The sequence below is a fragment of the Heterocephalus glaber genome, unplaced genomic scaffold (assembly GCF_053883595.1).
Source record: "Heterocephalus glaber isolate CG9 unplaced genomic scaffold, H.glaber_assembly_v1.0 deba00001461, whole genome shotgun sequence".
Taxonomy (NCBI): domain Eukaryota; kingdom Metazoa; phylum Chordata; class Mammalia; order Rodentia; family Bathyergidae; genus Heterocephalus; species Heterocephalus glaber.
In genome coordinates, this window is record NW_028258308.1 from 9,271,460 (window position 1) to 9,286,554 (window position 15,095).

General features: G+C 32.6%; 1 protein-coding gene across 3 annotated transcripts in view; it reads right to left on the minus strand.

Moving 5' to 3' along the window:
* Glra3 (glycine receptor alpha 3) overlaps positions 1 to 15,095 on the minus strand; it is a 170,073-nt gene that overhangs the window by 117,753 nt on the left and 37,225 nt on the right. For all 3 annotated transcript variants that reach the window (XM_004852950.3, XM_087217016.1, XM_087217015.1), the window contains exon 4: positions 994 to 1,061. In XM_004852950.3, coding sequence (XP_004853007.2) covers positions 994 to 1,061 — 68 coding nt within the window. The remainder of the gene's footprint in view (positions 1 to 993; positions 1,062 to 15,095) is intronic.

Sequence of the window (15,095 nt, forward strand, 5' to 3'; positions counted from 1 at the left end):
TTAGAAAATTCAAGCTAGATTTATTCTGTCATAATCATTTTTATTTTATTTGGCTTTAATAGCTTGATTATATACAAGCTTCCTGATTACATAATAATGTTAAATGAAGGTATTTAATATTATTTTCATAAATATATATGTAGATTCTTAAACATCATTATGATGTTCAGGCAAATACTACATTCATTTGAAAAGGTTAACAGTCTTTGTTTCTTTTCTTGTGGCTGGGACAACATACCTGATACAATTAAGGGAGGAAAGGTTTGTCTCAGGTCACAGTTTGTAGAGGTTTCAGTCTATGTTGCCTGACTGTCAGACAATGGCATGGCACAGGGGCATGGCAGAGGAGAAAAAGTCCATTGCAAGGCAGACAGAAAGCAGTAGCAGTAAGCTTCCCTTTCCCTTTTCTCTCACCCAGGAAACAAACCTTTAGAGTTGTTCCACCCACACCCAGGCTGGGCCTTCCCATTATCCATATCCAAAACTATTCTAAACCAATTTAGTTATAACACACTCTTAATCCATATTCACAAAGCCTGGATCTAGCCACCTTCAAAAAGCCCCACCTATGAGCACATGAGACTTTGGAGGGATATCTAGATAAAAGCCATAGCTGTGACCCAATGGAATACTTACAATAATAGTATAAGTTTGTAAGTGTTTAGAATAATTAAATATCAAAATATATTAAAAAATATCAATGTACACTGAAAAGACCAGTAATTTACACAGCACAATTTTATTTTGAGATTTAACATTAGATTGTTGCATTGAAAAAAAAATCAATTTATTTTTTTACAAATATTTTCCAATATACCATTTTTAAATGAAATATTATTAGCTGTAGTTGATTGCAACTTAGTTTTTCACTCATTTTAAATTATAAAATTCATTGTATTAAGTTTCGAATTATATAACATCGACAGAAAAGTTTCCATTAATGTGAACATACATTAATCCAGTATGAAATATGTTACAAGTAACCATGCTTACCATAGTTGTCTCTGCAATAGAGCCAAAGCTGTTTATGAATATATTGCATGTGACATTAACTGGAGGACCTGAAAAACAGATTAGAAGATGGTAGGATACATATTTACTATATTTTCAAACAATTCCTTGCTTCTTATTAGTAGTTTTAAAAAACAGAAATGTCATTATATGAATGCAGATGAAGGAACTCATTCATGACACAATCCAGATTGAAAATCCCAAGGTGCAGGGGCTCCTTGGAAGAGTGATGCTGACCATTATATATGGCATTTAACCTCTCTTGGCTGCATTTCCTTAATCTAGATATCTTTAATGGCTCTGTAAATGCCTGATTTAGTAAATCCAACATATAAACCCCTCTATGGACAGTTTCTGTTGCCCTTTTCCCTAATATATATGAGCCATACTTTCTTGTTTCTTTGTATGTATCATAAATTTTTAGAAAATTGGATGCACTAGATAATATAAGATGGCAATACTAGAATCCAGACCCTTCACCATCTCCAACTTAGTTGTTTGCTGCTATTTTTTGTTGCTGTTGATTGTGGTTTAATGGACTAATGCAGGCAAGTCTGTAATTCCATACTGTACGGCCACTGAAACCTCAGCCCAGTGAGCTGAGTGATCAGATTCCCTGAATTACTTAAATCTATAAACTGCTCTTTGCCAAGGAGCTTCATGTTTGCTTGGAGGCGTGGCTTCAATGCCCAGGTAGTTTACATCTTTTCTTACCCTTTGCCCCTATCTGGTACCAGGCCTGAGGTCAGCCAGACTGGGGCCTTTTGTGGACTTTGGTGGACATGGACTTCACTCTATACCTACCCATGACCTCTAGGTTCCTTAGAATACATCAGACCTTCTCCCAGTGAACTAAAATAAACACTGCATTTCTCAGATCTGGCTCAGTTTTGTTTAAGCTTTTTTAGACCCAATAGGGATCACAGCTTTAGGCAGCTATGTTGTTAAACAATTTTCTGCCTCTATTTTTTTTTCCAGTACTAGGAATTGAACTCAGGACCTTCAGCTTGTCAGGCAGGTGCGGCAACACTGAGCTAAATCACTAGCCCCTGATTCTTTTTAACGACTGCCCTGAGAATGGGACTTTTTCTCAAGAGAATTTTTAATGAAGTGAAATCATGAAAAGTACTTTTCGTAGCGCTGTTCCTGGGGGCTGCCAGATAGGTCATATATGATGAAGCTCTGGGTGTGGAATTTCTGAGGAGCTCCAAATCTGGTTCCTTCTGGTAGCTGCTGGAATACTGCTGGACTTCACGGCTACTGTGACACTGGGAAGTGAGGCCAAGCTAAAACGTCTTCTGTTCTTAAAGAAAAATTTTCAGTTTTTCTTGAAAAAACATTCCCCAGATGGTTGGATGCTTTGATTAATTTTTAGAGTTCTGAACATTAATTCTAAGAATTTTGCCAGTTTTTGTCATTCTGTTTTTGTTGTTGCTTTCTGAAGAATGAACTTATAGAGATCCTAATTCAACTATTCTGCAAACCCCTTATAAAAGCCTGATTGAGCATTAATAAAAAGATTTTTCAAAGGCCTATTCTTTTACTAAATGTCAAAAGCCTGTTCATACCAAGTGGAAGATACAAAGAGGCAATGACCTAGTAATGCAAGAAAGTCTGGAATCAATAAAGTGTTGAACATTTCTTGTTACCAGGTGCTGTGCAGAATGCTTCATAGATAACACCTGACAGTGAATAATATTCGATCATTTTCAGTTTAGGAAATTACAGTCCACGGAGAATACATCAGTTATAGTAAGTAACATAGACAATAGGCAGATCTAATTCCAAGAATCAGTCTTTTCCTACCATATTTTCCTTTTATCTAATATTCATTATATGACATTCAAGGTATTCCATTATGTGGACCCAATCTTCATTATGAGGCCACTAGCTATATAAATAAAAACAATATTGTGAAGTAGGATGTGAAATGGGTAAAAATAGCTCTGATTTAAACTCAACGTATAAGTCAGATAAAGCCACACATATAGACTGATAACCCCCCCCCCGCCCCGCTGTGGATCGAACACAGGGCATTACATATGCTAGTCAAGTGCTGTACCACTGAGCACACAGCCCCAAGCCCTTTTATCAATTTATTAATTTATTTTAATTGGACATTATTTAGGAGTACATTTATTTTAAATTATTTGTTAGAAAAAAATAGATAGCAGCCTTTTGTGCTATCCTTCCCTTTTCTTCTTTTCTTATGACGTCATTTTAACTAATTAAAGCTCATTAGATATTTACCTCAAATTCTCTACATAAGATTTTTACTTTACTACTTTTTGTTTTTTGGTACTGGGGATCATACTTGGGACCTTGCACTTGCAAGGCAGGAGGTGGAATCACTGAGCTAAATCTTCAGCCCCATTTTGCTACTTTTATATATTTCTCTTTTAAGCATATGTTCCATGCTCACATAGAAGATATGGATTTATCTTTTTCTTTTTATACATCATTCTTTACCTCCAGTCCATAAATCTACCTTCCCACTGTGCAATATAGTTAAATTTTATTTCTGTTCAGTTAATGTTCACTTTTTACACCATTATGCTGTGTAAATATTATACCAGCTAAGCTAAGCCATATAATATTCTACGATAGAATTTCCTTTTCTGAAGTACACTTTCTTGAGATTTCCCAGATTTTACCACATGTAACATTAGTTAATCCATAAGTTTGGAAGTTTCTTAAATTATGTTTCATTATGTTTAGACTCATCAGATATTCTGTTAACTTTATTTTTCTTTAGACTAACAATCCAGAATTTTTTGCCTTATAGCAAAGCAACTATTCCTTGATTGAAGTTCATGACTTCTCTAACATCCCATTGGAAATTAATTCCATTGCTTTGTTTTGTGGGATCCTCTTCCATAGTTCCCATTCCTTCATTTTTCCTGATTTATTTTTTCATGTTAATTGAACATATTTTTCATTAATTTTTGACAAATGATGCATAACGCTGTGAAGTTTTGAGAGCTTTCTTGTCCACAAATATACTTTTTTATGACTTCACAGTTAATGTATAGATATGTTTGGTAGAAAATTTTACTTTGGAAATGTTTTTGGTTTTCAGTTTATAATTACCTAATTGACAGTGCATAATTTCCATCACCTCTCCCTCTCTCTCTCTCTCTCTCTCTCTCTCTCTCTGTGTCTGTGTGTATGTAGGTGCGTTGCTGTAGATTGAACCCAGGGCATATGCATGTTAGGCAATTGCTATATCACTGAGCTACAGCCCCAAACCATTTTATTTGTTCTATTAATCCTTCTCTAGATATCATTTTATCTTATGAACTAAGGTAGAAGTAAAAAAATAAAATAAAATAATTTAAAAATAAAATCTCAGGTTCATAGTTCTCTGTATGATATGCTGTACATTGAAAGAAGATCTCTAACTAATATAGATGCCCAATATCACCTTCTAATTTAGTTGATATGGAATGGAACAAAGATACCAGCACTCTTAAAGCTCCCTAAATCATTGGAGTATACACAATGTTTGGGAATCCATGGCATAAGGAATTCCATAGTAGGAAACATCTGGTATCATCAGAGAACTGGTGATATTCTTAGAGATATAGAAATAGAGAAGACGATTGAAAATGCAATATTTAATTTTTGTAAGATTTCCTATAATAATTTTGGTGACCATCAATAATGAAATAGAGTAGATGTTATGTACTTGAGAGCCCAAAGTTTGCTAAACATGGGTATTCCTAGAACACAGAATTCAAATGAATCAAAATTAAATTCTTCTAAATATGAAGGATGAGCATACAAGAATAAGAAAAGTCTTGAATACTGGAGTGCACATAATTATCTGATTAAAAATGAACAGGACTTTAAAAGTCTTCCTTACTTGTTTATATTTACATTTTACTCCTAAAGTGAGAGAATTGTCTTTTATGTCACTCTGTGAGGTAGGCAAAATTATACTTTATCCATGATGTTTTTTATTCCATCAAAGGGAAATATGCAGTCACAATTAACTGTTAGAACTATTTTTTTTCTTTATTAATATAGAGCTAAAGGGATGAACTCAAAATATACACAGACTGATGGGCATCCTTGAAAAGCTAAAACTAGTATTTAACTTTGTGCAGGAGTTATACTCCTGTTTTTCCACTTAACTTAAAGTCTACTATTTTCTTTTGCTAGTTACAGCAATATGAGTCAGGGAACATTATTTGGCTTTGATAAATTCTATTGTGATCCATTGCCTTCCCCTTAGAAAAGGGAAAACACAAGAGCACTATTATTGTATTGCTTTACCCTCCAATAAAATGATGGTAGCAGGACCTCCATGTTGTGAAAACATGGCCCATGAAGAGCCTGCAACGAGAGGACTTCTAGCTCTATCTACTTGTAATCTCTGCTGAAGCTGAAATGAATAAAATAGAGGGGAAATGATTTTCCTTACTTTAATTTAGCAAAGAGATAGGTCTTTATGTTTTGAACTTTAAGTTGCTATGATCATTTAATAAGTTGAGGCAGTCACTAATATATTTTTTGTTTTAACCATTTGAATTTAATTATTATCCATAGACTTGTGAATAATAAAATGGAGCCATAAGTTCACCATATGCTTCAGGGTTTTGAAGTTGGTAAGGTCAGTTTTGATAAATTCAATGTTCCTTGCAAGCTTGTGCAATACGGCGTGACCTCAGGATTCCAGAAAGTTTCTGAAGGGAGCATTGTTATGCAATATAAAAGTTTGGAGTCAGAGAAAAAATGTAATGTAGAGGGGTAGATAGATCGGATCTGACCAAGGACAGTGAGGACGGTGCTAGATTACAAGGAATGAAGTGGACACAGCATCATGACACTTTATAGGCACAGTGTTCTACTCTTTATGCTTCTGGGTTCATTTCAGATCAGCACAGCAGTTTTGGAGAAGTCTTTTTATCCTAGCTATTGAAACATGTATTTAAAATTTTTGTAGAGAATGAAGCTCAGAGAAGATTGTAAATCTCCTATTGCCATCCAAGAGAGCACCTGTGTTCTTAGCAGTTCTTGGACAATCTGTTAGTTCTCTCTGCCAAGGCAAAAGCTGTTATATCCATTCAATACACTACTATGTTTAGCAACAGAGAAAATAACTGCTATCCCATCCATATGGCAAATTGTTCAATGCATTAGCTATAGCTGCCCTGAAAAACAAATGACAGTCTTTGCAGATGTTTTCAACACCAGGTTTTTTTTAAGTGTCCCTTAAAAAATAGAACATGGCTTTTAAGTTTAGAGATAAAGTGAAGGCACAATACCAAGTACAATACCACACTTTGATAAAGATATCATTCACATTAGGGAAAAATTGCTCATGGAACAGATACACAGGCAAGCTAGCAAATAATCACTCTAACAAACAAACCATTCAAATGCTCATAAGAATGGCTCTAAGGAATTTTTAACATAATGTTGTATTGAAGCTTTAGCCCTTTTATAGAATATAATTGAAGATCATATTTAAAAATAATTCAATACAAAGGTATTTTATTTTAGATAAATGCACACAAGTCACAAGGAGTGATGCTCTTTGACTCTTTAATTAATAAGGCATGTGTGATGACCTTGAATCTAGATTTAAAACTATTTGTTAGGTACCTTAAGTAAGTTTTTAAATTATGAACTAAAAGAAGAATTTGGTTTGTTCTTTCCATTTCTTATTTCTTCCCCATCATTTTTCTTCCTAGAAATGCACTCTTAAAATGATTCAAGTGGGCAGTGTATGATAGGCTTCTGTGCTGAAGATGATTGGAAGAAGTTTTGATGACCCAGAGCAGGAGAGAAGCACATCTGTAGAGATGTCAGATGGTGCAGGATTTAGGATCCAGAGGGAGTCAGCTGTAAGGGGCCACAATGGGACAGTCCTGGGTGACATGTATAATAAGAGCATGATATTGGAGATTCATGGTGTCAGTTCATGGCCTTCAGCAGGTAATAGAGAAATATATATATATCACATATATATATCATATATATATATATATATATATATCACCAATAGTGGTAAAAATTGACATTGTCAACTGACAAGGTGTAATCTGTGATATTCCTATATTCCTGCCAGGATGTAGTACCTAAACCAACTCAAGAAACATTAGACAAATGGAAAGTGAGGCACACTGTGCCAAATAACTCAACAATAATGTTTTTTTTTTTTTAAATACCAAGATCATAAATATCAGAAAAATAAACTGGTGTTTTAGACTGAAGGAGAGAGTGATTCTAAACTGGATCCTCTTGTAATGAAGTCATTATTTATATAGTTGATAAAATTTCAATGGAGATCTGGAAATTAAATGGTAGGACTGTCTTCATGCTGACTGTGTGTTTTACGAGTTACCTGGAAGAGTGTTCTTGTTTATGGTACATATTAAGTATTAAGGCATCAACCACCTTGCCTTGAAGTAGTCTAGGGAACACATTTTTTGGTACTATTTTAAAAATTCTTTTGTAGATTGAAATTGTTTTAAAATTAAAAAGAAATAATTACTACAGAAAGAATAATTTAAAAGTTAAAATCACACAAAAACTAAAATAACAGGGTTCTGAATCTAACTTTGGAACTGTGAACAATTACAGTTTTAGAAATGTTTATTATTCAAAGGATGCTTCTTTTCAAAATGACCTTTTAGCATGTAAACATGCAAATAGAAAACATACTTTTGCAAAACGTAATTGTGAATTTTACTCCAGGACAATAGTGTCTTGATGGATGGGAAGAGCTAATGGATAAAGAAGACCTTTAAGATGCTAATTTTTACCCTGATAAAATATAGGCAATGAGTTTTAAGTACACTTGCCATTCTGAGGATAGAATGTGTGGTTTTAGATGACTAGAAAGACTATATTTGTGATGCAGGGTGAAAGGGGTTAACACAGGGAAATATTACAAGTAAAAAGACAGAAATCACAAAGAAATTGTTAGGGCAAAGAAAAAAAACAGAGTAGTCATTGAAAATAGAATAAGAAAACAAAAATTCAATAAATATTTGAAAGGAATTGAGAATCAAGGGACTGTTAAGAAAGTAATTTTTAAACCTAAGTTAGACTTAAGAGTTCTCAAAGATCATGACAGAACTCACCCTAGTTCCTTTTTTATAGCTAATCTCTCCTTTCCCTCTTCCTTTCCTCCATTTCTTGATCCTCTTCCCTTTTGAGAATAATCTATCTCCCTACTTTCTATTATTTAACTTTTATTTTGCTCTTTATTTTTATTCTGGGTTTCTCATAAAAAAGAAACAACGGGATATTTAAGTGTATGTGTCAGATTTATTTCACTTAACATTATGGACTCAAGGAGCATCAACTTTCCTACAGCAAACATTTACAAAAAAAGAGGGAGGAGGTCAAGGAATTGTGGAGCAGAAAGAGAAGAGAAAGGGATGAAAAAAAGGGATATAAGATAAATTACTACGCATACCAACTTCCCACAAGGAATATAAGCTTTATGCACTACACACATGTACTAATCAACTAAAATTTTAAAAAAAGAGTTATCAAAGAGCAGACGAAAAACTGAAGATTAGAATCAAAGAAAAGAAGTAAAATCCAGGAATGGCAGGGAATATATTCTAGTATAATTATTTATTGTACTTTGACTATCTTTAACCTGCTATTCATTTTTTTTACTTATTAAAATTGCTGCTAGTTCCAAATGACACCCAAAAGCCTTTATTTCAAGATGAAGGACTTGAGCACAGCTTTCTCTTTGGAGACATAAAGATGATACTACTGAATAAAAATGAGAATAAATTATCATATAGAAGAGAATGAGAGGACACCATAGTTTAATGACATAAAATGTAGAAGGCAGATGAAAATGGTTAATAAATGAAATAGCAAGGCATCACATAAATGAAGTCAAGGACTGTGTGGATGAAGGAAGGTGGTAGAGTAGGAAGGGCCTGGCAGAAAGAGGCTATGGCCATTGGTCTATAAAGTTCCCTGCTTGTCATCAACATTCCGAATGAGAAAAGTTGGCTTGGTATTTAGAACTATGGGATATTTTTTTCAGACGGCTCTTGCTGTGTTGCCCAAGGATGGTCTTGAACTTGTGGACTTAAGTCATCCTTTCACCTCAGCCTCAGAGTACCTAGGACTACAAGTACACACCATCATATCCAGCTTCCTATTTTAGAAGAAAAAAAATAACTGCCCTGCCAATTAGGAAAAATATGATACTTGTCAGTACCTCGAACTATTGCTTTCCCTGTTTTGACAAGCCTAGTCAAAACTCAGTACTCAGCTAAAGCAAAGAAAGAAGTGACACTCAAAGAATACAGTCTGTCAGATAATCCTTTTTCAGAGAGAAAAATACCCCGCCCCCCCCCCACATACACAAGTAAACAGAAAACTGAGACAAGAAGCTCTTGCTTTTCATCACGGACATTTTTAGACAATGTAATTTTTTCACAAAACAGATATAATATATACTTGCCTAAATATTTGTAACTCACCTCCCACACCTCCACATTCAAGGAAATGGCTTAGGATATAAAGGATTTCAAGGAGACCAAAATGCAATTACAGAATTAAAATCTTTCTAAACATTAAAAAATATAGAAATTAAAACATGTATCATCAAACCATTGACTTGCAGGGTGCATCTTCTTACACATATAGGGAAAGAAGAAAGGGGTGAAAAGGATGAGGGGAATGTGTTAGAAAGAGATGATACAGGAAGGGATCATATTTTTTAAAAGAAAAGTTATTTTGAAGAAATTAATCACAAACAAAAAGAGATGATACAGGAAAGGATCATATTTTTTAAAAGAAAAGTTATTTTGAAGAAATTCATCACAAACAAAAAAATACTAGGATAAGCAGTAATCTTCTTTTAAAAAGGTCCAAAGTTAGAAGAAAACAGGCTGTAAAGCAAACAGCATAAATAAAAATGTAGTTTGGCTTTTTCACTTTTTTTGGTACCAGGGATCGAACTCAGGACCTTGCGCTTGCAAGGTAGGTGCCAGAACCACTGAGCTAAATCCCTGGCCCTTGGCTTTTTTATAATGTTACATGTCAGTGGGAATGGAACAACATCTGAAACATCTAGAATTCTGTAGCTTTATAATCATGTAATTTTCTTTAATGTCAAATACATGAAATGATTATCTGGGATTATTATTCATTGATAAAATAATATCAGCTATTAAGACAGGAGAAGACTTGGAGGAACCTTAAAAGCATATTGCTAAGTGAAAGAAGCCAATGTGAAAAGTCTGAACACTATATGTTGCTAATTCCATGATATTCTGGAAAGGGCAACATTCTAGAGAGAGCATAAAGGTTAGGTTTCTAGAGGTTGGGGATATTGGGGGAGGAGGAAGAGGGATACTCAGAGCTAAAGAACTGTGTTAAAGGACAGAGAAATCATTCTGCATGATATAGAAATGATGCACTCGTGTTGTTACACATTTTTCAACATCATTAAAAACTGCACATTATGAAGAAGGAGCTCTAATGTAAATTATGTACTCTAGTTAATAATAACTTACCAAGATTGGTTCATTACTCGTGATAATTGCACTAATAGAGGTCAGTAATAGGGCAAACTGTGGGGGAAAGGGATATATGCACTTTGCAACAAAGTTTTCAGTAAAATTAAAACTACTCTAAAACATCACTACTCATTTAAAAGATTATTGATAAATCAGAGCTCAGCAAATATATAAACCTCACTCCTGTCCTAAAAATGAGAAGTATTTTACAACATTGTTTTTTCTTATTGTTTTTAGGCTGTGGCAAGAAAGGTAGAAATAAAAGTTAGTTGTAAGTACTAAACCATAGGGAATATATATATGCATATATATGGATTTTGCATATATATATGTGTGTGTATGACTTAAAGAAACTACTGTTTAGAATGAAAAGTTTTGGGTCTTCCCATAATCCCCTCAATTTTCCTGGCCTCCCAACCTTTCCAGTCAGTCGTGCCACTGGCATCACTGAACTGGGCTGACCAAAGAGTTCTACACTCTGTGCTTTCTGCCTGGTGATGTGTTGGTTTCTCTCATTGCTTCTTTTTTTCATTATACAAAAGTTCTAAAACTAAATGATTTACAATTTCAAGAAAAAATGTTGGCATCTACTTACTATTTTCATTTTTAAAAATAGAAATAATTATTTTCATATGCCATTTTTCTTCAAGCCCCAATTATTGAAATAATAATTGGGCAAAACTAATTTCTGTTGAATGAATAACAAATTTACTGAACTATGGAACTTTATTTGATAATTCTTTTTATCATACTTCCAGATCACTTCTAAAACAATTTGTCATTATTAAATATCTTCTTTATAATAATTTTTAAATCATTACATTTATCCAGAACTAAGATATAGCACAATCAGAAGTAGTTTTTATACTCCTATCAAATCACTCTTAAGGCAGGGTGGCTTTATGGGGGAAATGTGATTCTTAGAGATTTTTAAGATAAATTGAGGACAAGAGAACAAATTATTCAGTGAAAAAGAAAGAAAAAGCGCATTAGGCACAAAATTATTTTAATTTTCCTTAGTATTTATTTATAAAAATATTTATGTTTAATTATTTACTAACATAATGTTTGAGAAGAGATTGTCCTCTGTGTGTTCACAACCAATTTGTGATGCTCTAAGAACAATTCCTACTCTTTCCTGGCATATACTAATAAGATTTAAAAATACATAAATAGGCCAGAATTTAAAAGATATATTTTATTTGAGAAACTTCACAACACAAACAATATCATATTTTTGGTTAAAGAAAACTCTCTACATCTAGAACACGACACTTAGGAGTATATAAATGAGTAAAATCAAAGTTACATTTGCATGACATTATTTTATATTTTTAGTAATTTTTCTTTACTCTTGGCCTGTGTAATAAATTCCTTTTCAATATAAAGATATTTGTGAAAATAATCAGAAATTTGAAATTAAATTTTCTAATATTGTATATAGGGCTGAAGCAATTATTATTTTTAAATGGTGATAACTTGAAAGACAAAACTGTTACCATATTATTATGATCTGCACTTCACTCACTGATTGCTAATATGAAATTATCAATCCTATTTATTTTCTAATAATTATCAGATAATGCCAATACTGAGACTTTATGTTTATTTTGTATAATATTTATAAAGTGTATAGAGGTAAAATATACTGTTTTTTGATGCTTTTATTTATTATATGGACATTCCTATGAATTGATCAGTAACCTATATAAATTGTTTTATATTGGCAGTTTTGGTCATGAACACTTTATCCATGAAGAAGCGAGAACCAAATCATTTAATTTATTGAAGTATATTTGTGCATACATTACATATTCCATTTCTTATCCTTCTTTTAGAAACAGTTTAGCTGATTTTGACTATTTGTTTATTTTTAATTGACATATGTATTTATAGTATACTACCTGATGTTTCAACAAGTGCATAAATTGTGTCAAATTACTTGAAACACGTATCTCTTCAAACATTTGTTTTATTTTTTTGGTGAAAACATTCAAAATTCTTTCTTTTAGCTTATTTGAAAGATGCAATACATTATCTTCTATAGTCACTCTAAGTGAAATAGAACATCAGAACTTATTTCTCCTAACTTAGTACCCATTGACCAGCCTTTCCTCATTTAATTTTTTCCAGACCTTCCATATTCTCTGGAAATCATCACTCTACTCTCAAGTTGTAAGAGATCAACTTCTTAAATTTCCACATGTGGGTGAGATGATGCAGCATTTCTCTTTCTGTGCCAAGCCTATTTTACCTAACATAATAACCTTAAGTTTCATCTAGGTCATCACAAATAATAAGATTTCATTCTTTTATGGCTGAAGACTATTCCATGGTGTATACATGCCATATTTTCTTTATCCATTTATCTGTTGATCAATGCTGATTGACTCAATTTCTTGTCAATAGTTCCATTATGAATGCCACTCATGTGAATGGCAGTAAACATGGGAGTACATGTGACTCTTCAGCATACTAAATTTCTTTGGATAGATATATACCCAGTAATGAGCTTGCTGCATTATAATGGAATTCTATGTTTAATTAGCGGTACTAATTTACAATTCCACCAAGAGAATGTGAAGGATCCCTTATTCCACATTCTCATTTGCATTTATTATCTTTTGGATTTTTGATGATAGATGTACTGACTACTGTGAGGTGACATCTCATCATGGTTTTGATTTGAATTTCCCTGATGATTAGTGATGTTGACCATTTTTTTTACACCTGTTGGCCATTTGTATATCTTCTTTTAAGAAATGTCAGCTTAGGCCTAGTAAATATTTTTAATTATATTATTTGTGTTTCCTACTGAGTGGTTTGTATTCCTTATATATTATGTATATTAATCCCTTATGAGATATATAGTTTGCAAATATTTTCTCCCATCCTGGAAGTTGTCTCCTCACTCAATTTTTTCCTTTGGTCAAATGAAGGCTTTTAGTTTAATGCAAGTCTGTGAGTTTGTTTTTGCTTTTTCTACACTTTGGGGAGTCTTACCCACAAAATTCTTGCCCATTTCAGTGTCTTGAAAATTTGTTCCCAGTTTCTTTTATTAGTAAGTCTTTAATCCATTTTGAGTTGTTTTTTAAATTGGTGAGAGATAAAGGGTCAAGTTTAACTTTTCTATATATAGATATCTAGTTTTTGCAGCAATATTTATTAAAGAGACATTCTCCAATGTTTGTTCTTAGCACTATGTTGAAATTCAGTTGGCTGTGTATAAATGCATTTAATTCTAGAATGTCTATTCATTCTATTAGTTTATAGGTCTGTCTTTAGGATGTTACCACACTGTTTTGATTACTATATCTTTGTAATATGCTTTAAACACAGGTAATGCAATGCTTCTTGCTTTGTTCTGTGTGTTCAATATTGCTTTGGAAATTTGAGGAATTTTGTTGTTCTATTTTAGCTTTGAAATTGTTTTTAATATTGGTGAAGAATGTCACTGTTATTTTGATATGTATAATTGCATTAAATTTGTACATCACTTCAGGTAGTATAGAAATTTTAAAAAAACTTTAGACTGCTGTAATATCACTTTACTGACACTCATGCTCCTAAGCTTTCACACTATTAATTTCTTGCTTTGACATATTGGAAGGGAAAACATATATAATATCTAACCCTATATATATAATGTAATATATAATAACCTAACTATAATATATAATATATAATAAGCTATCTATAATATAATATAGTTATGTAACAGCCCTAGATATATAATATCTAAGTTAGGGTTAGGACTAGGATTAGGGTTAATTTGATTGATTTGAATAGTTCACTAAATTTCTTAGGAAAAACTTTAATCTATATGACAGGGACTGTACTTTTGGTCTTTTGAGCTTCTACACAAAGGTAATTGTTTGATTATTATCAGGGAAACAGAGTTTTCATTTAACATTTCTATACTTGATGTGCTCTTCTCTCAGCTCCATGAGGTGGGTCACTAGGTGGGTACCTGACAGCAAAACGACTGATCTGTCTTGCCTCCTTTCATCTAATCATCTTTGGTTATGGACTGGATTATTTCATTAGCATTTAAATATCTTTATGTTAACTATAAAGAAGATAAGTAATTACATATATAATTCAATAGAATATTATATTTTATTCAGTAAAAAATGTTGAATATATTTAATGTAGAGGTTAAGTTATGAGAGTATTGAAGTCAGTATCATTTGATTCTTGGAAGAAAATGACAAAAGTAAGAGTGGTAGCTATAAACTAATGCACTAAATTATTTTCATAATTGATATTACTATATTTGTTAGTCAATTGTGAAGTCTATTTCTTTCTAATATTGAGAGTGCAAAGTAACATTTTGAAAAATGATGTAAAAGAAACAATCCCTCCTCTCCCTTTGCTTTTTAAAGGAACCTAGCAGAATTGAATCTTCTAACCTTAGAATCTACTGACCTCTGAACTGCTTGGAAATAGCTTATTTTTAAGGAATATATTTTTATCCAAAAAAGAATGAGGACTTGTTTAAGACAAGACCAAATCCTTGAAGTCATTCCTAGTCTTATACATAAGTAGCAATAATCATATTTTAAATGGTTTAAA